The sequence below is a fragment of the Amblyomma americanum genome, chromosome 4 (genome assembly GCF_052857255.1).
Source record: "Amblyomma americanum isolate KBUSLIRL-KWMA chromosome 4, ASM5285725v1, whole genome shotgun sequence".
Classification (NCBI taxonomy): Eukaryota; Metazoa; Arthropoda; class Arachnida; order Ixodida; family Ixodidae; genus Amblyomma; species Amblyomma americanum.
Genome location: NC_135500.1, coordinates 204,486,745 through 204,509,392, shown reverse-complemented (window position 1 = coordinate 204,509,392; position 22,648 = coordinate 204,486,745). Strand labels below are relative to the sequence as shown.

Here is a 22,648-nt window from a genome sequence, read left to right as displayed (position 1 = left end):
TTACGTCTCCTTTCTTATGACTTAATGTTGAGTTCTTCCAAGCTTCTGGTACACTCGAGGTCGTAAGGCATTGCGTATACAGAGTGGCTAGTTTTTATAGCACAATCTCCCCTCCGTCCTTCAAGAGATCTGCTGTTATCCGATCCTCACCAGCTGCTTTCTACCTTTGCATTCTCCTATGGCTTTCTTTACTTCCTCTCGCTACTGGCGGAATGTCCCATCAAATATAGGGTAACTAATAGCAAGATAAGAGTATGGCACACCCTTGACTGAGACACATCATAGCAGGTGGCACTCTTCAAGGCTGCAGTGGTTTAAAATGCCTCAGACTTGGAGTCAACTTTTTTTTTTAGTCCGTGACGGCAGAAAATTGGGGACCAACGTATATACAGCAATATACAGTGGATGCTGATGAGCAGTTACTCTTTTTATGAATTTACTGAACGTTGGGGGATTTCTCTAAACACTGAATTTAGTGACTAGTACATCAATGCCACAAGTGGTTTAAAACAAGTAGCATCATCTGCATTAAACTAATTCAAGTAGTCATGAATGCGAGGTGCGCTTTGTTTATACCACCTTTGTTGTCTAACACCGTAATGTAAATGTTGAAAATATTTTTAAAAATTGCCAGTACACTTTTGACCTTGTGTTTGATGCTCTATAGCCTTAGCTGTTTGTGTGCCAAGAAACCCAACATGACTAATTTGTAATTTCGTAGCAACAAATCTGACTTGTTCCTGCACGTGCATACCTGTTCAGCAGCTGCTGCTAGTGTGGGTCTTATGATTACAGCTCTTAAAGCGAAGATTTAGGGTGTCGTCTTGCAGTAACCACCCCGTTTCTCCGTAACAAAATTTCGATTGCTCATTTGGAAGATGTTATGTGAACGCACAGCAACCAATCAAAGAGCACCACCAAATTTGAAATTCTGAAGGACTCCCAAAATCTGACACTCAGCAGAGAGCACAAACTTGAAATTCTGAATACTCCCCAAATTTGGCATTAGCCGACCTCCAAAAAATTTGGCAGTTGGCCCACCTCAGAAATTTACCACTTGGCAGTCCTCACAAAATTTCAGTGTTGGCCCACCTGACATGGGTTAAGCTGCTTAGTGGGTGGATTTACAGTTTGGGGGCAAAAATGTGGCGTCATCTGAAAAGGCCAGGAAAATCTGGTTTCAACTGGTTTTAGCAGTAAAACCTGGTTTCAAGCAGATCTTAGCGGCAAACGATGGTATATGTGCGGCTCTGCGGCGCCGAGCGTCCGTCTGCTATAAGCTCATGGATAGGGAGGCCACATGTCGGTCTCTCGGAAGTGGTTCTTTGTGTTTGCTTACATAAAATAGTGATGGTGAAGGGTACACAATTTAACTGCAGGAACGAAACTGAAATTTCAATTTTGACAGCAAAACTGAATGCCTAAATGCTGTCGCATTCCCTTCATTAAGCAATCATTACGAAGGCTCCAAATTTTTCATGACTGCGCTTGTCCTCTCTGCTCCTGTAATTCATGTGTTGTCCTGTAGTTCACTACTGTACTCTTTCAGCAGCATAGGTACTTATCAACGCCACTGCTTTCATAAGTGGTATTGATGTCAAGCGTTGAGAGAGCATGACAAGCCACACCAAGTGCAGGCTGTCAGCAACAACATCAGGAGACGTCCACTGCCTGGGTTAATTTATTACCCACGTAATGAGAATATAAACTGCCAGCAAAATGCTCGGCAAAGTTGTGGAGAAAATACAAGATCAAAGTTGTTATCACATACCATTGCAGTTATAAACATGTATACTAAAGAAGACTACAGCTCAACGAAAAAACGGATACATTCACAATAGAAAAGTATTAAAAACATGCGCCACGCACACAAACTTCACTCTAAATTGTAAGAAAAGAAGCAGCAGCAGTAAACTAACGGGACTGGACTGCACATTTTGTCACCGCTCAAACAGGACCAAAAAACAAGACAACTTCAATGCCTTGAAGCTGTGAGACTGAGCTCGTCTTGCTTTGAAATGATACTGATAGCCGAAGCTGTGAAGCCTCATTTAATACCTTCTTCGAGATTAGAATGCCCACTAACAGCATTAGGTAGCAGCCACATTTGGAGGTGCTACTTCCAGATCATGCCCTCTTGATGGAGCACTGAGACAAGGCATGTCAGATGAAATTGGTAGCCACAGGCTTGTCTCACTGGTGTTTGAAATCACCGTTTTCTAGGGCACTAGCATGAATTGGAAAAAAAAGACAAAAACAACTGACCCCTGCATTCCCCCATCAAAACGGACAATCAGCCAGCTGCCTAACTGTGAATTATAAATATTCCAAGTTCGCCCTGTTGAAGTTGTCTTTTCTACAGCATGTTTTATACAGCCAGAAATGAATTTTGACAGCACTTTTCTGGCTGACTATAAACTTGGTACACAAAACTAATATGCCTTGATGCTACAGAAATATGGTGAAGTAAATGTATACAGTCGCAGGAAATCACCGAAACCAGTCATTCCAGAATATGGCTCCCAGTAGTTGACAGAAGAGCATTAAGCAACTCAAACGCTACTGTGAACTGCAGGGTGAAATTCCACAGCCAGCTAAAAAGCGCCAGCCATCAAGGTGATGAAAAAGAAGACGGCTTGGTTGCACTAATTTAGCCACGGTATGGAAATCTGCTTCGCCTCATCAACAACAACAATGTAAGTGAGCATGCCACAATGAACACTGGCATAAGGAAGCATGTGCAAACAAAAACCATGTCAAAAAGACATTCTTCAGAAATTGGCACCAAAGGTTGTGGAGAGAAAACTAGAAACAAAAGTCAGCAGTGACCTATGGCAACACCCACAAGCATCAGTTCCACTAAAATGGAACATGCTGATAACAAACACTACCGCAACATCATTCACACCGTTCAGTTTGAGTGGAATTTTTAAGTCCCCTCTCACATACAAAAAATATGCATCGTATTTATTTATATATATATTTATATATTTGTATAGATGTAACTTTCCCCATTTCCTTTCCTTACAGAAGCCTATGTACAAGCAGTATATAAAGCGCGCATTAGTATTTCTGCCATGTGATGCAAACTACACCTAAGAAATGACCAGCTCTTCCATCTGCAATACACAGACTCTACTCTTGCAATTGCACACCTACCAAGCTTGCTAAAAAATATAAAAATATGAGCTTGACCAACAAGACTTTTCCCAATTCCTTGTACCGCGTGAGAAGCTTCCACATGGTATGAATGAGAAAAAAAAAAATTGGGACAATGGTTTTTCACTCTCCCCATCATTGAAAAACCTACAGTTCACTGCAGCAAGCAACACAGTCAAAAGTGCAAGTGCAACCGTTATAAGGAAAAAAATAGTTCTGATAACTTGCTGATGGAACGAGCGTTCTTAATTGCCTACATGTGATGCATCTGGTACCCATTCAACCTTTTTTTTTTCTCTGACCATGCAACACACCACTCTTAATCGGATCTTGCTGCCAATAAGAGCTTTTCCAACACAACTGACCCAAAGGTGCCGGTTCGGCATTTACAGGCAATCTTTTCAGTACACAGTTTTCCCTCTGATTCGGAAAGCCACTTAATCGGTACCCCACGATCAAACAGACAAAAATCCATGACCATTGCGAACATCACAATATCCTCAAAGTGCATCAACAAGCAGATATTGCCCCAGAAACAGCATCTACACCAAGTTTCGTCACAGTTAAGTGTTTCTAACATCTAGGTGGCAGTGAGTTTTTGAAGTCAGAACTCTTATTACAACATGAAGAATGGCATACTACATCCACTGGAAAGCAATAATGCTCACAGGCATCAACTGTCACGAAAACTGTAAGAAGTTGCTGAATTTTCAGACTGCTGCACAAGCATGCGTGAGCTTAGGTAGGAGTGCTGCATGTTTTAGCAATGCTTTGGCACCACCTTCAGGTTTTTAAAACAGTCATACATGTCATTACGCTGGCTGCAACTGCACATTGTTTCCTCATGTACCATGCCACACATTAAAAGCGATTCTTTTCTTTTTTTTTTCTGCAAAACAATAAGGAACCTTTCTTACTACATTTGACAGAACATTATTATAACAAAAAGAGTCCATTTATCTCATTTTCAACACCAAAATCAAATTGGCAGCCTTCGAGCACTGCAGCCGCTCCGTGCTTGAAAAGGTATGCAGTTTAAACGTTAAAAGCAGTGACGAGTATAATGGCGTAAATAAAAAGTAGCTTTTGCTTGCAAGAGGACAAAGAAACGGCTAAGGGCCAATAATGGCAAGCTCACCACGTGATGCAGGTCACAATATGACAATACAACAATAGACTTCACTGCACATCCAACTTGTCTCCTTTACAATAAAGTAAAGCAGCATCTAAACCCAGTAAGAGAAATAGCTATGCTACACATAAAACACCCACACACAACATTACACAAAGTACACACCATGTGGACTAATCTCAGCACTTAAAAACCATGTGGTCTTGCCTTCAGCATTTTCTGGAGGGAACAAAGCCACCACAATTTTTTCAAGCCACACAAGACGTCAAAAGCAGGTAAATAAATCTCACCAGAGCAGGACATCTATACATATTACACACCTTATTTCATCGAAGCTGCACTGATGTTTCACAACAGGATGCAGAATAGGTGCAACCACGAAAACTACGATGCAAAGCAAGACATCCACTGACAACTATAACAAGTATAACCCACATTGCAGCATGCGAAACTGAAGTCCAGACTACTTCAAGCAGTGAAAAAAAAAAAAAAAAGTTGCAGCACAGTTATAGCCTAACTTAACTGTTCGGAGCATAAAAACAGAATGTTGACACTTTACACCTCTAAATTCGTTGTCATATGAACACCTCAAGTGCACATGCTTGAGAGATGTTACCAACAGCCAGAGTACAAACAAGGTCAGGTCACATTTCGGGCATCCCATGCACAATTTCAACTACATGACAGTGCAGCCCGCCGGTCGTGTCCATAGTTGCGCTCAGTTTAAACTTCTGCATCCAGAAATCATTAACTCGCATCACTCTTTCAGCGTCAGATATGTACACAATGTTACAAACAGGCCACAGACCCACATTCCAGACTTTGTAAAGGAGACCAAACACAATGTTTCCATGAGGAATGTTGGAGCAATAGTAGCAGGTGTAAATCATGAGCCAAGTTGCAAGCTGCCGAAGGGCATTTCATGCCGCAAAGGAAGACGCATACCAGTCAACCTCACACCAGCCACTGGTCAAAGCTAAGCAAAGATGACAGTAAGAACAATACACGACAAGTTGTGGACAAACCGGTAACACGAGAAACATGTGACACAGGAACACACCCAAGACACATGCTACATTTGCAGCTGAAGTCCTTCAATAAAATGGACAATTGTCGATATAAGTACAAAAAAAAAAAAACAGCGCCACCAAAGAATAGCCGAGTGTACAGAGCAAACAACTGCTATGCGAGACCTAACAATATCAAGTTTCCTTTGAAACACTAACACTGTATTACTTTTGAAATAACTGAACACTTATTGTGGCCTCACCAACTTTATGAATGATTCTAACTTTTAAGTCGAGCATTTGTAGCTGTGCTGAACCCCACATCAAGTTTCAGTGGGAAGCTTAATAAGTCAGGCTCTATCAGGCTGCTTTTTGCTCCCTGCCCTTGCGTGATCTGTGCACATAATTGCTTGCATGGCAATGTGCACACCCCCGAGCATCTTCCCGTGTCCCATGTATTTGCAGAATAAGTTTTACCTTGAGACTGCATATAGTACAGGCCCACTTGAAAGTTCTGTACCAAAAGCATTATATTCCAGCCATATTGGTCAAGAGATACTAACACCAAAAGCCCCATGCAGCAAACTGTTGGAATCTGTGCACTGAATTGCTTGCATGCAATGCAGTAAGTTTTCAGGTAGCTTTTTTTTTTATGTGTTATGCGCACACTCCAAACGTACAGTACTGCCACAAATGGGAGTCTGCACCAAACAGGTGGTTCATCATGTGCTGTAGAATTTCTACTCTATGAAGTTTTGGTTTCCACATCCAGGGTCAGAGGCGCACACGGCACCATCAATATGTATGCATGCAATGCAGGCAAGTGTATCAACTAGCCCGGCACAACAGCTGGCTACCGACAAGACTTCTCAGCAACACATATAATCACAAACACTATTTTCACCTTTTCACCTAATGTCAAGGTGAATGAAGTTGGCTTTGACAGGTCTGAAATCTTTGTATTGCATACAGGTGATGGAAAAATACCACACCTATTCTTGACAATTACGCTTAAAAGCAGTCCTTAGCAAAATGAGTGTGCAGATCTTGTAGCTGTGGAGGAATGCCTCAAATTCTGCAAGCTTCTCGTGTAGCATGTCCTTCTGCATTGCTCCATTGTAATCTTACTTTCACAGTTAAAGGTTCAGAGCACGAGCCCTTGTCATGCGTACACTACGCGGTTACATGTAAAAAGGAATACAATCATAATAAAGGGATTACTAAGCACTGCTGCCATAAAGACACCTGGATGAGCATTAGAACAACCTTGCTACTCGCAACACAAGGAGCTACTTTTGGCTGCTGCTGTGACAGACAAATCTTGAAGGAAAAAGCGCAAGAAAATCACGAACATGGAAAAGTTCTGGAGAAGCCATCCTTAATTTTCCTCTTTGCTCATTTCAAGACTAACAGGACCTAACTTGCCCAACATGCATTTTTTTTTTGTTTTGTGGTCAGCAGATGTTGGCAAACAGCAAAATATGAACAACTATGCTACATACAAGGTTTTGAAACCATTTCAGCACTTGATGTTTGCCCAAATTCCAAAAGTACTGCAGCATGGGGCTAAGGGCACGGTTGAGTCCCAACTACACCGTGTTTCGAGCTCCCCCCCCTTCCATATAAGAACAGTGCACAATTCACACTGGACACTCAATTCAGGAGAATTGTACGAAGCGATGCTCAGAGGTCATCATCCCCAATGCCTTCAAATGCATCATTTTCCATGGTTGCTTTTGGAGACGTGACACCGCTGTTCCGCTTGGAGTCCTGGAAAGGGCGCAGAGCAACAATGTGTTAACATGCGCAACAGCAACAGCGCACAATCCATACAAAACTAATAACTGTGTTAGCACCCCCTCCAAGCCACACCCGAACGATCCAAGGCAGCAGTACCCACAAGTGATTAAGCAAGCACCAGGCAAAGTGTTAAAGCACATGCTGTCAGCATGCCTGTATCCAAAGGAATTCGTCTTCCCTCACTTTCTTGATATGCAAGCACTTCCTAGTATCTCAGTTCTGCAACATAGTTTCCTTAACTGTACAGCAGCCTTAAATTTGGAAAAAAAAATCTACAAATATAAAAAGGTTAATACAAAGAGATGCACTTTTAAATGTGCAGGCATGACTACTAGCAAGTCGAACACAGGAGCAGTGAATCAAGCAGGTTCTTCAGAGTAGCTGCTACACCAAACAGACGAATACTATGGATCATAGCTTGTAAAAGCACTGTCTTCATAAGCTTCAAAACTGCAACACCAAAAACAGATGCTACACGTATCACTAGCACTGCCCATGTTTTTTTCTGTAAACATACTGCAAATGGAACTTTTGACTGAAGCTGAAAGCGGCTAAATTTTTAGCATGAATCAATCTAGCATTACCACAAAACACAAATTCAGGTTCTGAAAAGCGGCATTCTGAGAAAAGTCAGTTCTACCTGCTAGAACCATTAAAATTTTTGCACAGAAATTTCACATGTGATCACCAGTGTGCACACAATCTGCCACCACGGACTAACTGCTGAAGCATGCTGATAAGAATGTTCAGAGCGCAAACTTCAAAACACGATACAATTCCATTTTCTACCAATTGTGAATGACAGGGAGTGAACAACAATGCTAACTTGAGCACAATGTCAAAAACAAAGTTAGGTTTCTTTAGGCTCACAGGTTGGCTTGAATCTCAAGCAATAGTGGTTAAATACCTTTACGATATGGATGACATTTGTCTCCAGAAACAGGAATGACTTTTCTATGTCTTAGAGCACCCTTTTTAAATTTTTTAGTCTCTGTTACCGGGTGTGGAAAATTCTTTGACCCGCTGTACTGTGCTTGTTGCAAAAGCTCGCCAATGGAAAATATGCTCGGTAGCACAGGACAAAAGGACCACTGGCAGTGTGAATTAAACGTGTAGCAGTTCTCCTTCAAAAGAGTACTCAAACTACAGACATACAAAGAAAGCATATATCAACAGCTGCAAGAGGAAGGAAGCACTTCTGAACAAACAGTGCTTGCCCATTCGCGCTTACACTGATAATTTTTTGAAATGCAACTTAAGTCACTGCTCCTGGGTTCTCCGCAGTTATGATCCTGCCCAAGCAGCTGAATGAGATATCAGTAAATATTCTCCTCTCTATCAAACCATGAAAATGCAAACATTCCACCCCACAAAAGGCTGCTGCATAGCATGCCACAGATCAAGGCAAACTCACGCTGAGCTTTCGTGTGTGCTCTCTTGTCCTAGACTTGCCATCATCCCGCTAAAAACATGAAGACAGCAGGTGAAACCACAGCACTAAAAGCACAAGTCTTGTGCAGCTACACTGCAAGCCCCATGTCCAGCGACAGAAGTTAATGAACTACGCCAGTGTACCTGCTAGTACAGAGCTTCTTTATCATGTGTAGAGCACTGGAACAGGGTGCCATGCCCCATTCCTACTTCAACGAAATATCTCCCGAGTTTACTTTCTTTTCAACTTCAATAGCCCCCCGTGTGCTAAACACATGTTAGGTGCAACTAGTTATATTGTCATTAAATAAGTAAAAAAGAAAAGCGAGCATAAATAACATGCTTAGCATTTTGAAGTTGCTACAAAATGTTACTGAAATCGCTACACAACATATTAGCATCAGGTCCAAAGAATGAACATGTTTGCACAGCCTTTCTTTCTTTTTTTTTACAACGTGACATTATCTCTTCAGGTTCTAAGTACTGTCACTATGATCATACACAGAATGAAATCTTGTAGTGCAGCTGTATTACTGGCAGCAAGAGTTAATGGACCACACAAGTGACTTTTAGGGTTTACTACAGAACACCTCAATACTGCAGCCAAAAAATTACGAGCACAGCAAGTGTGGCCTACCATGCTTGGCATCTGTGGCGAGTGCAAACATTTGCTGCAGCATCAGGTCCCCAAAAATAAAAGTTTAAATCTGCTTCCAAGGTCTTCTTACTTTTCCTGTTGAACAGTACGCTAAAGAGATGCTCTCGCATCATCATCCTTGTGTACAGTGAAGTTACCGGACACACAGACAACTCTCATTGCCATAATGCAACCGTGCCTAAACAGCTGCCTCTTGAGCAAAAATCACGCTTAAAGCAGTGTAGGCGCCAAATTCTGGTTGCATGTTTTCTTCGTTTTAATGATACACAAGACATTACTATACATGGATTACCTGTGGCATTCACCTATGACCGCTAAATAATTTGTAATTGAATTTCTCTCACCTGTTTCAGTTTCAGCAGCCAGGTGGTGGCTATGACATCAAAGGTTGGTATCATGGCGGAATAAAGAGAAGCGACCTGACGGCGGTGCGAGGCACGGCCAGTTAGTATGACTTTTACACATGGCTCAGCCACAAGGGGCAGCACCAGTACTGGGGGGGCCCTTTTTTTTTTGTCTCTCGTTTTGTTGGCGTTTCTACGGGTGCGCCTTGCACAGGCACTTGAGTTTGATGCATATACGATGTTCGCCTGCTTGAAACGGCTACTCTGGGTCGGAGAGTACTCTTTTATATCTCTGCCGCATTTCGGGCAATAATTTGGCTCAGGACACAATAGTGACCACTCAACTGAAGGTGCTAGCAGCTGCCTTCCCAACGGATACCTGCACTCAACTGTAACTTCAGGTTTAGGAGAAATGGCATCTCTTGCAAGCACTCAGTGAGCACTGTGTAGCCTGCATTCATAGGGGTGCGAGACCAGCAGATAAAAGCCTACACACCTGCCAACATGTACAAGCTTTACTTTGCTCCGGCTGTCACGTGTCTCATGTTACAGCGCAAGCTGAAGGATGTAATAATTTATTTCTGAATTGTACACACGATGCAATAACCATAAAAAACTTTTAGTCCCAGTTTCTTATTTTTCATCTTATGAAAAGTAATGTCGAACACTATATGCAGGTACATCGCTGATCTCTTTAGGAGCCCAGCATTCGTCTACTTGAATGCTCATTAACAAAACCTCAGACACCGAAAAGCTAGAAGCGGAACACACAAACACAACCAGTACTGCGTATGTTTGGTATCTGGCCAATGCACGTACACACTGTGGCAAGCTTGGGCAGTATCACATATCAATGTGCATGCGCACTTGGTGCCCACGGTTTTCCCAAAGCTCCTCCACAACTGTTTGGTTTTGCATAACTGTGCACTGCTGAAAACCTGATGCCTCATTGTCACAGCGGAGGATAGGCCCTCATTTGAACAGACGAAGGTCAGCTGATTGAACCAAAACTGCCTTTCACGTTTGACACCCAAGCTGTCAGTTTTGTATGCCGTCTCAAGTTGCACAACTTGCTACTGACAGATCCTTTTTGTTTGCTGAACTGTTGCATCCCCACTGCAATGTAATAATTTAGAAGATGTTCCATTCAATCCGCTTTTTGCTCAGCAAATGGAAATGCAAAGAGATGCATCGTTGCTGAGGTATCTAGCAGGCTTTGCAGCATGTTTTAGGAAAACAGTTTGGCTGATGTAGCCACTGTCGAAATGCTTTTTGCACTCATAGTCAGGAGAACACGGCCACTAGGAAGAACGGCCGCGTTGTTGTGCACCCTTCTTCCAATGTGGTCAGTACAGGTCACTTAAGGAACGAGGAAACCTGCAAGACAGTCACTGCTTCTTCACTCGATTCTGGCCTTTGAGGCAGACTGGCTTCAGCGTTGCAGTGAATTGAAATGACAAACCAATGAGTATATCGCAGTTTTTTTCATGCCTCACACGCACTGACGTTTGATGTCATAGCCATCGCTCTGCTGTTGAAACCAAAACCGAAATGGGAGAGAAAAAATGCAATTATAAATTATTTAGCAGTCATAGGCAAATAATACGTGGTGATCTATATATACAAATGTCTTACACATCATCACAAAGAAGACAGTACAAAAAATTTGGTGTCTATACTACTTTGATAACTGCTAAATGGCCATGCTGCCCATGCCTACCCTGTGCACTTTTGAACATCGTGAGCCTAGAGTGTGGACCTTCATCTTTCTATCGTCAAATCAGGTGAAGTAAAGTGTCAAAATGCTCCTGCCATTGCTACATTCTCAAAACTTATTAGCAAGCGAAGATGTCAACGTATGCTGATGCTTAGGACCAAAAATACTTTCTCAGCTGGAGCATTAACACTGCAAAAATGAAAAAAAGAAACGAAAGTGTTCCTAGGAAGATTTTTCCAAAAGTAAAACTTGCTTAACAGTAGCTCACTTCCAGTAAGCCACTACTGTGGTCACTACAACGCAAAGCTTCTCACACATGATCCAACCTAACCTCCTCCTCCTCTACTGGAGGAGCAGCAAAAGGCTTCCTTTCTGCTCAATAAACACTTGCAACCACAATAGCAAAGCTAGGAATTGGAAAGATTTTTCTAAACTGTAACGCAAGACTGTCGCTACTGCTCATGCAACAGAACAAGTATGGACAAGGCAGCCAAATACAACTGTACGAATGCCTATAATTCCTGCACAACCAAGATGAGAGCATGAGAACGCTGATGCCCACTTTCCGCTCAAGAGAGCTGGCCCACAAATGAGGACGACAATCAAAGATAAGCAATTTTATCTATGCGTGAACAATGCGGCATTGTACTAATCTACACCTGTCGTTCTGTGCTACTGAAGAAAATGAAAAAATACTTGCGTGCCATCTGTGTTTCACGAAAATGGCACGCCATATTGCAAAATTACTTATAGCGCACCACTTAGGAGCACAATACTATTCAGACTTCTTATGCACAGCAAGTTGTGGCGAAGTGCCAGAGATATGATGCACACACAAGTGATAAAAGCGGATGGTTGGATCTCTAACAAAGAGATCTCTACCTCTGAACTCCAGGCCACGACACCTAGTACAATGATGCCCACTACTAGGAAGACATCAGCATAACCAAGGCTGTGAGCCCACATTCCATGACAACGATGGCACGCTCAGGAATGCCATCTATCTACATTTGCAGCTATCCTAGGAGCCATCATGCTTCATCAGCACACGACAGAGATCACCATGTACTTGTACAGCCGAGGAATAGGCTGAAGGTATGAAGCAAACATGCCAGCAGATCACATGTGCACAACTCTCAACGGTTACATGAACAAGCACCCCCAACATAAAGTTAGCCTAGAATGGGCACCTGGACACCAAGGCATATTGGGGAATGAGAAGGAAGGTTTTGTCTAGGGATAATTCAAACTTCAAGGAACCAGAGATATTTGTTGGAATTATCAGAAGCACACCTTAATATGAACCAGAACTAAAAGCAAATTTGCTTTATGGATACCTATGCATACAAATAGTGTTTTGGATCTATTCCAATATAGCTAAAAGCTTTATCACAACATAAAATATGTGTGAAAGGCCTTGATATGCTTAGTTAAGTGTGGCTGAAAAAAGTTATCCATAATGCACTTGTTTCTCAATAGAGTGAAACCACATTAATTAAGACCTCAACGACTGAAAAAAAGATCTGAACTATCCAAATGTCGAATAGTTGAACGATTGCAAAAAAAAAAAAAAATATTCAGGAACAGTTTCGCATCGCAGCAACTTTAACTGATGAAAAAATAAGCAATGGTCGCCTGATTTAAGAGAAAACTGTGCAGCAATGATGATTCTCCACAATTCCGCTGCATGCCCACTCTCTGGAATATCAAAGCAAAACTAATCAAAATAGTAAGGCCTTCCACTACCTCCTTCACAGGTGTGACGTGGTAGCAGTGGAGGCTACTCGCAAGCAGTGTTGTCCATGCAAGGGAGCTCGTGATTAGTGCATGTAATCGACGCACAGGAGCAAGCATATGGAAACAAGCGGAATGCACAATTGCATCGGAAAAGCGAGACACTTTATAAAAAGACAAAAAAGACCAGCGGTGCGCCAATTAGCGTCTGAACCGCCGCACAGCTCGGCTTGGCTCACTGAAGTGCGACTGACAGCCACAACCTTAGCAGGTTGGTAGTGAAGCTCAGAAAACTAAACTACAAGGAGACGGGGTAACTGCGATCGATATGACCCCCCTTCGGACCGTGACTGAATTAACCGGATGGAGGGCTGAATCTTCAACTCGCATGCCACCTCAAACATGACGCATCCAACCTTGGTTGCCGCTCTTTCACGTGCCGGGAGCATTGGAACAAGACAAAAAGTATGAATTAACATAGTTTAATAGACCGCATTAAGTGCTTTAATAGATGTATAAGTGGCTTTAGAGAGCATTGAAAGAGAGCCAGCCAACCAAAATTTTGAAATTTGTTTCAATTAACTAAAACTGCAAATTACCAGAGCTCAAATTACCACCAGCATACTGTAGCATGTTCTCTCACGTGTGTCGAGTGCACGAGTGTTCTATCTTACATGATAGAGAAAGCTTGTACATACAGGTGGAAGAACATGCTCCTCAGTGTGGCACCGTGCAATGTAGCATCAAAGATGCTTCAACTGGCTTGTAACCATTCAAACACTGGTGGCGTCTGGCCGCAGGGCAGACAACCATTCCCATGCCCCTGTCCAGTCTTTTATGGTGCACAATTTAAACTTGTGGCACTGAGGTAACAGTCGTTACAGGATATATACGGGGCACAAGTGTCTTCCTTTCCCTCCCCATTGCCCGAGCAGTGTGACAACCGAAGCTGCGAAAGGCAGCACTCACAGTCTCGTGGACAATGCCGTCGCTGGATGCAGATCGGCTGACGGAGATCTGGTAGCTGGAGCCATCGCGCTTGAGGAAGCTCCACGAGCCCCGGCGACCACTGCCTGGCCTCTGGCGAGGGTTGGTGCCCTGAGGCCGGTCAGCTCCCTGCTTCTTGAGCAGCAGCTCACCCACCATGCCCTGAAGGCATACGCTCAGCAGGATCGCCTGCGCAACAGAAAATGCTGCAGCACTCGCCCTCTCAAAGGCACTCACTTGAGCCAAGGCACAATCAAAATCAAAGGCAGCCACATGGTACTCTGATATATCATTCACGATATATGGTGTCATCTCATGAATGTCATCATATCATGACATATCATGGTACTCTGGCCAGCAGGAGCAGTGAAAGTTTTGGCCATGGTGAGCCGTGTTAAAAGGAGTAAAATCGACATATGAGCTAGTTGGTATAGAATCTTGGGAAAAACAACACAAAAAGATGACACACGTAAAACGAACAGACACCACAAGCACTGACTCGCAACTGAGAGTTTATTTTTAAAAATCAGAATAAGTACACACAGTGAAAAAAAAGGTATACACAAAACAACAACAAAGCAAAAGAAACCAATGGGGTGCCTCTAGTAGAGCACAATAGAGCACCACACTAATAAAGCACATTTAAAGGTGTTCATGCTGTAATGACCTACCCCTTTTGTAAAACCCAAACAGGGACATCTGATATATCAATAAATTTAAAAATTATAAACAGAAGCCAGGGGTTTTATATAATCAAATCACAACAAATTTTTTAAACAAAAAAATGGCAGACTTCCTGACATGTCCACTGCCATGCACATTCAAAAAATTCTTCCCCATCTAACCAACTGCGCTCCCATGCCTTTTAAACAGGTGAATCGTTACTATTACATGAATCACCACATACCTGGCTGCTAACCACTGTGATCCACTGGAGCTTGTTCTTGCTCATCAGGTACTCAAACGATAGCTCCAGCCTGTGGCGTTTCCCATCCGAGCTTTGCGAGTCTCCGGAACACTCTCCGTTTGCACTGTCCATCACCTAGTGAAGTGAGGAAAATGTAAGTAGGCCACAACAACAGAGGCACCAAGACTGAAAAGATGGCCAAGATATGGACAACACTGTTAACAGAACTTTTCAAGCCCCATAAAAACTACCAAGTGTGGAAGACAAAATCTACCTTCACACTACGAAACTGTAAAAACTTCCTCTTTACGACTAGCAAACTGAAATGATTTCTTGCTTCCACAGATTGCTGGCTGCTTCGTCAGAACTTTTTCTCTCATAACAAATTCAACTTAAGCTTCTTGCCACAAACATAAGACTAAGCTAGAGATGGTAGATGGCTAAGAAGTCAAATTCAAGTGTCTTTATTTATTTTTTTTGGAGAGCAGTATTGGTTATCATTTACGCAGACGATATATAGCAACTCACAGCGGTTGTGATCCGCCAGCATCGTATCCTTGTGACTCGGAAGCTGATTTCTTTGTACTGGTCCTGCAAAAAACCAACATGTCACATGAGCAGGTGGACACATCTGCCTTTTTCAGCTTTCTCAAACTTTTTTGTTGCGAAAGCAACACTACGCCAGCCAGAGAGCCATTTCGGCTCGTCGCGCACTTCAGTCGCATGCTGTATGCCATGGCCAACGAACGACCTTGAGCCGCTGTTGCCTAGCAACGCCGCAGCCGCACTCCAACAGATGGCGCCGCCGTCGACACCGCTGCTATCGCCGCTCGCTCTACCAGATGTGCTCCGCTAGGGTAGAGGGAGAGGAGGTGTCGCCTCGGGTGTGTGTGTGTGTGTGTGTGTGTGTGTGTGTGTGTGTGTGTGTGTGTGTGTGTGTGTGTGTGTGTGTGTGTGTGTGTGTGCGCGCGTGCGTGTATATATGCGCTTCGCCTCAGTGTATTGTAGTCATTATGGAGAGTGCGAAAGAGACGCAACGACAGAACGAAGCGAGGAAGAGACAACGTGCTCAAGAGACGCCAGAAGAATGTGCCGCACGACTCGAGAAGCGTCTTAACGAAGATGCGGCTAGAAGAAGTGCCACGTCTCGGAGTGACTCTTGAACTGCGAAAGAGACCGCTTTCAGTTCTCGAGAGCGTCAGAATGAGACGCTGCGTAGACAACGTGCCGAGGAAGTGAAGCTTTCGCAATTCAACTAGGGTTAACCAGAGCTAAACCACAGCCATTTTTTTTTTTATAATTCTTCACTCGTTCTAAAAAACAGCTAGAGTGAAATGGCTATAGTGCTAAAGAATTACCAGCAAGAAATGTGTGTGACAAACAATATGAGGATCATGCATTTGGCTAACTTCTAGCGCTCACAATTCATTTTAAAGGGCCCCTAAACCTGATCACCTTGGACAAATGTTTGTAATCAGTGCATCACAGGGAGTCCATAAATTTCAAGCCAAAGACTATATGCACACACTGGCAGCTGCACTAACACCTCTCTGGTCCCTCCCTGCTGATGGCTCCACTGGTAAGCACTGAGGTGTCATACTTTTAAGTGCTCTGCATTAGCCACAGGCAAATTAGTTACTACAGCTGGTTAGCAGGCGACAGCAGTAAACACGCGTGCATGAAACTGATGCAATTGAGAAAGGAGACTTTAGCAGTCAAAAAGAAAAAAGAACGGAGCTCCACTGTAATACAAGACTGTGGCACATGCTTACATACCACAGTGTGGCCAGCACAGGCTAGGCACGATGAGGCCAAGGTAAGCTCCACCCCACCAAGCATAGAGTTGAACTACTTTACATGCTAGCAATGACTCAGCAGCCTTAACTCCACCTGCTTCACCAGGAGCAATTGTCCCACAATCCCCTTCGCCTGCAAGTTACCAAGAACATTTCCAATGCGATTCAAGACAAGGGGCTTGTAAAGAAATCAGGCATAATACCTGGAACTAACCGCTCGCGATCCTCCGTTGTGATGACAGACAAACAGGCTAATTGAGAACAGCAAACTGCTAGAATGGCAATGCTAATTTACCTGTGCTAAGGCAAGCCTAAAGTTGAGCTCTCTGCCACCAGCGCTGATGAGAACTCGAGTGTCAGGCTGTGGATAGTCGCAGAAGCAGGGCGCAAACTGGAGATAGCCGTAATACTTGAGGGTGCGTGCCAGTTGTAGATACTGCAAAATTGGAGGGTAAAATACGCTTCAAGATGTGTTCACTCGTTATTATGCAGTACCATATATTGTGCACATAAGAGCAGAAAACAAGCACAGGCACAATAAGCTAGTGTTCCTGGCATGCAACTAAATATTCTGCCGGCATGCCATTTTATAAAATCGGCACCTAAGCTTATTACATGAGTGCCAGCTTCAGATAGCAAAGAACAGGGAAAGACAGCCTTCAAACAAAGGCTCTCAATAATCAAGTTCATTTGGCCTTATTTTTTTTTACCTGTGTTTTATGACCCAAAATAAAGCAGCTGCAATGGTAGGGAACAAGATTAGGAATATGGATTACGACATAAAGCAGACTTTGCAGAACAAAAAGCCAATCTTTTCTTCACAATGTCTTTGAATGACCATTTGCCCTAGATTCCTTGTCCCTCTACAATAGAGGTTATGGAAAGAGGCCATTTAATATTTGTGCATTTGTGAAGCTGACCCTAAACTCCAAACCTGTGTAGCTTCACTTTCTGTGAGCTAAGTTGTTGGCCAACAGATTCTAGCATGCAAGAGGGTCTGGACTAATTCACACTTCCGTTAACTTCTACAGTCCACTGGCCTCTTCAGGCTTGTTTAGTTTCCTAGCACTGTGTTGTGGAACTAAAAATGAGTGAAATGTAGTCCAAGGTTCGACGAAAGCTTGACTGATGAGGAAAAGAGATGACGGCATACCCAAAACGAACACTCGCCAAGAGGAAATATCGACGAAAACTCATCTTGTGAGGAAAGGTATTTCCTTTTGGAGAGTGCTTGTGTTACCCATGCCATAGGAAATGAGTAAAGTATAGACGCAGGAGCCCAATCCAAGGTGCAACACTTCTATCTGTGTTGCTTGCATGCATTTATGGCCGAGTTAATTCACATGCAAGCATTGTCACTGCCGGTGCAGTCGAGTATATAACTTTCTTTGCTTTGCAGTGCACTGCTTAGGCACTCTATACAAGCCTGATGGCACTGTACAATGAGTGACTGCACAGAGGTGGTTCTCTGTCACTACAATATAATCTCATTAGAATAAACCCGAACAGGGTCCAAGGTTTGGTCTGTTGTAAGAGAAGTCTGCAGAACACAAATACTGTTACATCAGACTTTCACTATAACAATGGGCGAGTCTGTTATAGCCAGAGTGACCTCCAAGCCCTACACAGCTGCATACAAGGCCTTGTTTATTCAGCGTTAGCACTTCTAAAAAGGTAGCTGTATAGCTATTGGGTTTTGATTTTATATTTGAGCATCCATTTTCAAGGCAAAAGTTGGGAAATACTCACACCAACAAATAATTTATTTTCAGCCCGATGTTTCGGGACCAACGCGTCCCTTCTTCAGGGGTGACTGAGAGGCGAACAAGCAGCAGCAGAGTGTGGCCTTTGCTTTCCCTTTGTTATCACGTGGTGGAGGCCATTAACATACGCGGAGAGCATTCCCGGAGTCCTGTCCCGAAAAACTGGGCTGAAAATAAATTACTCGTTGGTGTGTGTACTTCTCAACTTTTATTTCAAACCGAACCAGACAAACTTCCGTCAAAGATGTTCCCTTTTCATTTTCAAGGTGATCCCACCAGCCAGGAATTGGAAATGAGCACACAGAATCAAGGGAGAGGAAGCAATCTGTGTCTGGAGCCAACCTATTTCGCTATATTTGCAGACCAAAGGCAGTTTGGGCCTATTCGTGGGTAGTAGCTTTGTGTGAGCATAATTCTGTACATAGCATCACTAATTTTACAGCTTTGGCATTCTACAGGCGAGCCCAACATCAAAAGATCGAATCCCGTACGCAGGGACTGCATTACATTGGAGTGGGCGTGGAGGACACTCCAGGCCACTGCACCGAGTTCCTTTGGTTCTGCCAACGATATGTTGAACTGCGTGCTGTCACTGCCTACACGACGCGCTAATGCTGGCAGTCGTTTTCCTCAACAAGCAATAGGAAGCCTCAGCGAAAAATTTCGCAGCTCATGAACATGCGTTGCACCAGAATTTGAAACTACAGCCAAGGCAACCACATGAGCGTTGGTGGTGAATGGCACTTCAGTCTGTCTGTATTGCCACTCATCAACATAATCAGTCGCAATATCAGAACATGCGAGTGTTAGAAGGTGCGCTGTTTTATCGCCTTCACTCTCCAATAGCTCCTAACAGTTGCCCTTGCAATTACATCGTCGCTTACGTTAGCATTGTTTTGCAAACGTCCTAACCTGTGCATGCGCCGTGATGTCACAGTCTTGTGGGAAGTAAAGCACTCGGAGAAAAGTTGGCGACTGCACAGGAGGTCGATGAATGAAAGGTAAGCGGGCATGAGTTCGCGAAGAACTACGTGCCAAGGAGCTAGCTGCAGACATGTAGTACATCTCTCCTCTGCAAGCTGTGGCGGCAGGATGGGGAAAGGAGCCTCTCCATCTCTTGCAGCCCTAGCTTACTAAAGCTCAACAAAAGCGGATGCGTGTGCACCACCTTATTAGTTACTTTTTCTTTTCTTTTTGAGCAATGCCCGCGAGCTGGGAGAGCGGTCAACTTTTGTTCGGAGACCATTCATGCGAAGAAATTTCGCCACTATCGTAGCTGCTGCTGTTGACAGATGCGTCACCAGGTCACACCGAAGAGCACCTAAAGTTAAGCATTCGCTGCTGAAAAGTCAATTGTAAAGACACCGAAACTAGCTTACTAGTCACCTAACTGAGTCTGTTCTATCCGAATGCATGTTGTAACCAAAACCACAGTAAACGAAGTTCAATCAATGGCAAAGATAGGAAGATTAACCAAAAAGGAGGGCGCGAACCTCCTTTTTGGAGCCCTTGGCTTGAAGAGTCGCTAGCTGTCGTTGAGTGTCTTTTGGTACAACGACCCAGCCACGTTCCACATCACTCAGTGTCTGCACATAGGCCAGGTTCAGGGCTATGCGGTCATCCATTAAGGCATCATCCCAGCTGCTGTCCCAATAGCTGTCACAAGAGACATGAAAAAGGTGAAATTACCAACAGGTGGAGATAAGAAAAACATACAGCCCTGCAGTTCTTTGACAACAGCATGTGGGCACTAATCAGTTGGGCAGTTAAGTGTTGCATGAGTTAACAGGACAGCGAAATGGGGAAAAGTATTCATCTAGGCACAGACGACATGAATACACAAGGATTGTCTGCAACCTATCATGTTTGACGAGTGCGCAACTAGGCACGAGTCAAAATAAAGGGAAGCCTGTCCATTAAAGGGCATTCTGAAGCACACTGCTATTATGCCATCCTCGGGAACAACTACTGCATGGCCTTGAAATTGGCCAGGAGGCCCGGAACGTTGTCCAGCTCAACACTCACAAGTTCAGAGTGCCAATGTAAGCTGGCTCTTGACTGTTCTCAACCGGCTGCTAAAACAAGCAGTTATCTTAAAGGAGCCTGGTTTTACAGCAATAGTGCTAGGGGCCCCGTTCAGTGGAAAACTCAGCAGCGGCAGCGTGAGCAAAAAATCCCCTGAGAAGCAACCTGGATTCCCAACTCAGATTGGAGGTGGGCCCCCTAGGTCACATTATCTTGTAATGCCATCACAACCTGCCCACCAGATTGTGAGCAAGCCGCCTACTGTGGCAGGCGACAGTTAAATTAATGATTGGTCGCGAGAGTTTGCAGGGTTTGGGGATGAAGCAACCCAAGTCTCGCATGCCCTGCCAGTGGCGCATTACTTTACCACTGCACCACTGCAACAGAAGTGGTTTGAGGACTCCCAGAGATACATGATGAAAAGTAGAGAATGATCAATTCCGCAAATGTGGGCGTCAACCCATTAACGCTAGCGCGTCATACCTTTAAGGCAGAGCTTGAGATTCCCCTCCATTTTTTGTACTGCACTAGCCATTTAAATTTTATAAAAGCACGAAATTTAAACATCTTGACAAAGAGCCACACATATCAAGTAAACATTACGACACTATGCACTTCAAATGCATTCTGGCATCCTTGTCGCCTTAGTAATTTGAACTACACAGCCAGTTGGCCTTAGTCAAAATAAGTGATAAGCCTGGTCAATGAAATGTGTGCTATAATTATACTATCATGCAGACTCCAGTCTGACAGGGAAAAACTGTATATGTGTGCCACCTTACCTTTTTCTAATGACTACACAATGTCCGGGCCCAGCTGATGTTTGGGAGAGATAAGGCGCCTCAAAATTTTCTAGCCGTTTTTTGACTGCGAGAGAGAGAAGAAATGTGTCAGGACATAGTTAAGAGCCTCGCAGTTTTCAATAAGATAAACAAAATTGATGTCCCCACCACCCAAAAAAGCACCTGCAAGTTAAGTCTACACACTAAAACCCCTTTCAAAACTTGCCACCAAATGGGAAAAAAAAAATTCAACATCCGTTCAGAAAACAAATAGCTGCACAAGCACGGTGTTCATTTGTGTTCAATCCAAAATGTATCCTGTTTTCTTATTTTCTCAGGTCTGTCTCTCTCTACATGCATGCCTTGGAAAAGAAAAAGATAAGTACAGCAGCAAAATTGTGAAATTCAGTATATGCACATAAATAAAGAAGACACTCACTGATCATATCCACATCTGACCTCTTTATTAAAAATAAAGCAAAATAGCAAGTGAGGTCCGTAGGCAATCCAATCTCCCTTGCTACAGCCTGCATGGAAGAAAGAATTTAAAGTGCCAATGAGTATCAACGAATGTAGCAGTGGGTCCAAACAAGACGAACAAAGCTGCAGTGACCAAACACCTACAGAATTTATTCTTGTTACAAACACTGCACACACCACACCTTGTAATCTGCATGAGCAAGTAATGAGAGCTCACTAACTTGAAACATTTTGGGGACACACTTTTTTCTAACAAAACCAAATTTTGCCTTATCAGTTCAACAAACAAAAAAATAAATAGGATTACTTAGTAGACACATGACCAGAATACCTTTTGGCTTAGTAAAATTCTCAGCTGAACCAAATAATTTACAAGTCTGTGAACTTGTTGTATTTGTTGGGCCAGGGCTCGGCTGCAACTAAACCTTTGTTAATGGTCTGAACCTGAAAAGCTATTTATGACTCAAATAAATACACAATCCTGGCAAGCAGCTAATCAAGACAGCAACAAAAATGAGGCAGAAATCAATTTCCCAGAAAAAAATGGTTTTATGGGGTTTAACGCCATGGAGAAACTAAGGCTATAAGGGACGCCGTAGTGAAGGGCTCTGGATAATTTCGACCAGCTGGGTTCTTCAACGTGCACCAACAGTGCACAGAACACAGGTCTCTAGCATTCCACCTTCACCAAATGTGACCACTGCAGCTGGGATCAAACTCGAGTCTTTCAGGTCACCAGCCGAGCACCATAACCTCTGAGTCATCGCGATGGAATTTCCCAGAAGACAGAACATTGCAGTCATGACGACTGAAGGCTCTTATAAATATGTACCAATTTGCATTGTTCCACAGTAGCCATTTGGTGCTGCCATTTTGGCTTCTAGATCGCATGTAGTGTTGTCATTTTTCTCTTTCAACGAAAGGCA

The 22,648-nt window shown here is 43.4% G+C and overlaps 1 protein-coding gene across 2 annotated transcripts in view; it reads right to left on the bottom strand.

Moving 5' to 3' along the window:
* Positions 1-1,663: 1,663 nt before the first annotated feature.
* LOC144129149 (sorting nexin-17-like) overlaps positions 1,664-22,648 on the bottom strand; it is a 28,630-nt gene continuing 7,645 nt past the window's right edge. Inside the window, exons 5-13 of one of the 2 annotated variants that reach the window (XM_077663093.1) lie at positions 21,682-21,769; positions 21,243-21,327; positions 19,929-20,091; positions 16,968-17,108; positions 15,405-15,467; positions 14,877-15,011; positions 13,952-14,158; positions 8,513-8,560; positions 1,664-7,068 (exon numbers count right to left, since the gene is read on the bottom strand). In XM_077663093.1, the coding sequence (XP_077519219.1) occupies positions 6,982-7,068; positions 8,513-8,560; positions 13,952-14,158; positions 14,877-15,011; positions 15,405-15,467; positions 16,968-17,108; positions 19,929-20,091; positions 21,243-21,327; positions 21,682-21,769 (1,017 nt within the window). In that variant the 3' untranslated portion in view covers positions 1,664-6,981. The remainder of the gene's footprint in view (positions 7,069-8,512; positions 8,561-13,951; positions 14,159-14,876; positions 15,012-15,404; positions 15,468-16,967; positions 17,109-19,928; positions 20,092-21,242; positions 21,328-21,681; positions 21,770-22,648) is intronic. The other variant, XM_077663094.1, reaches the window with a different exon arrangement.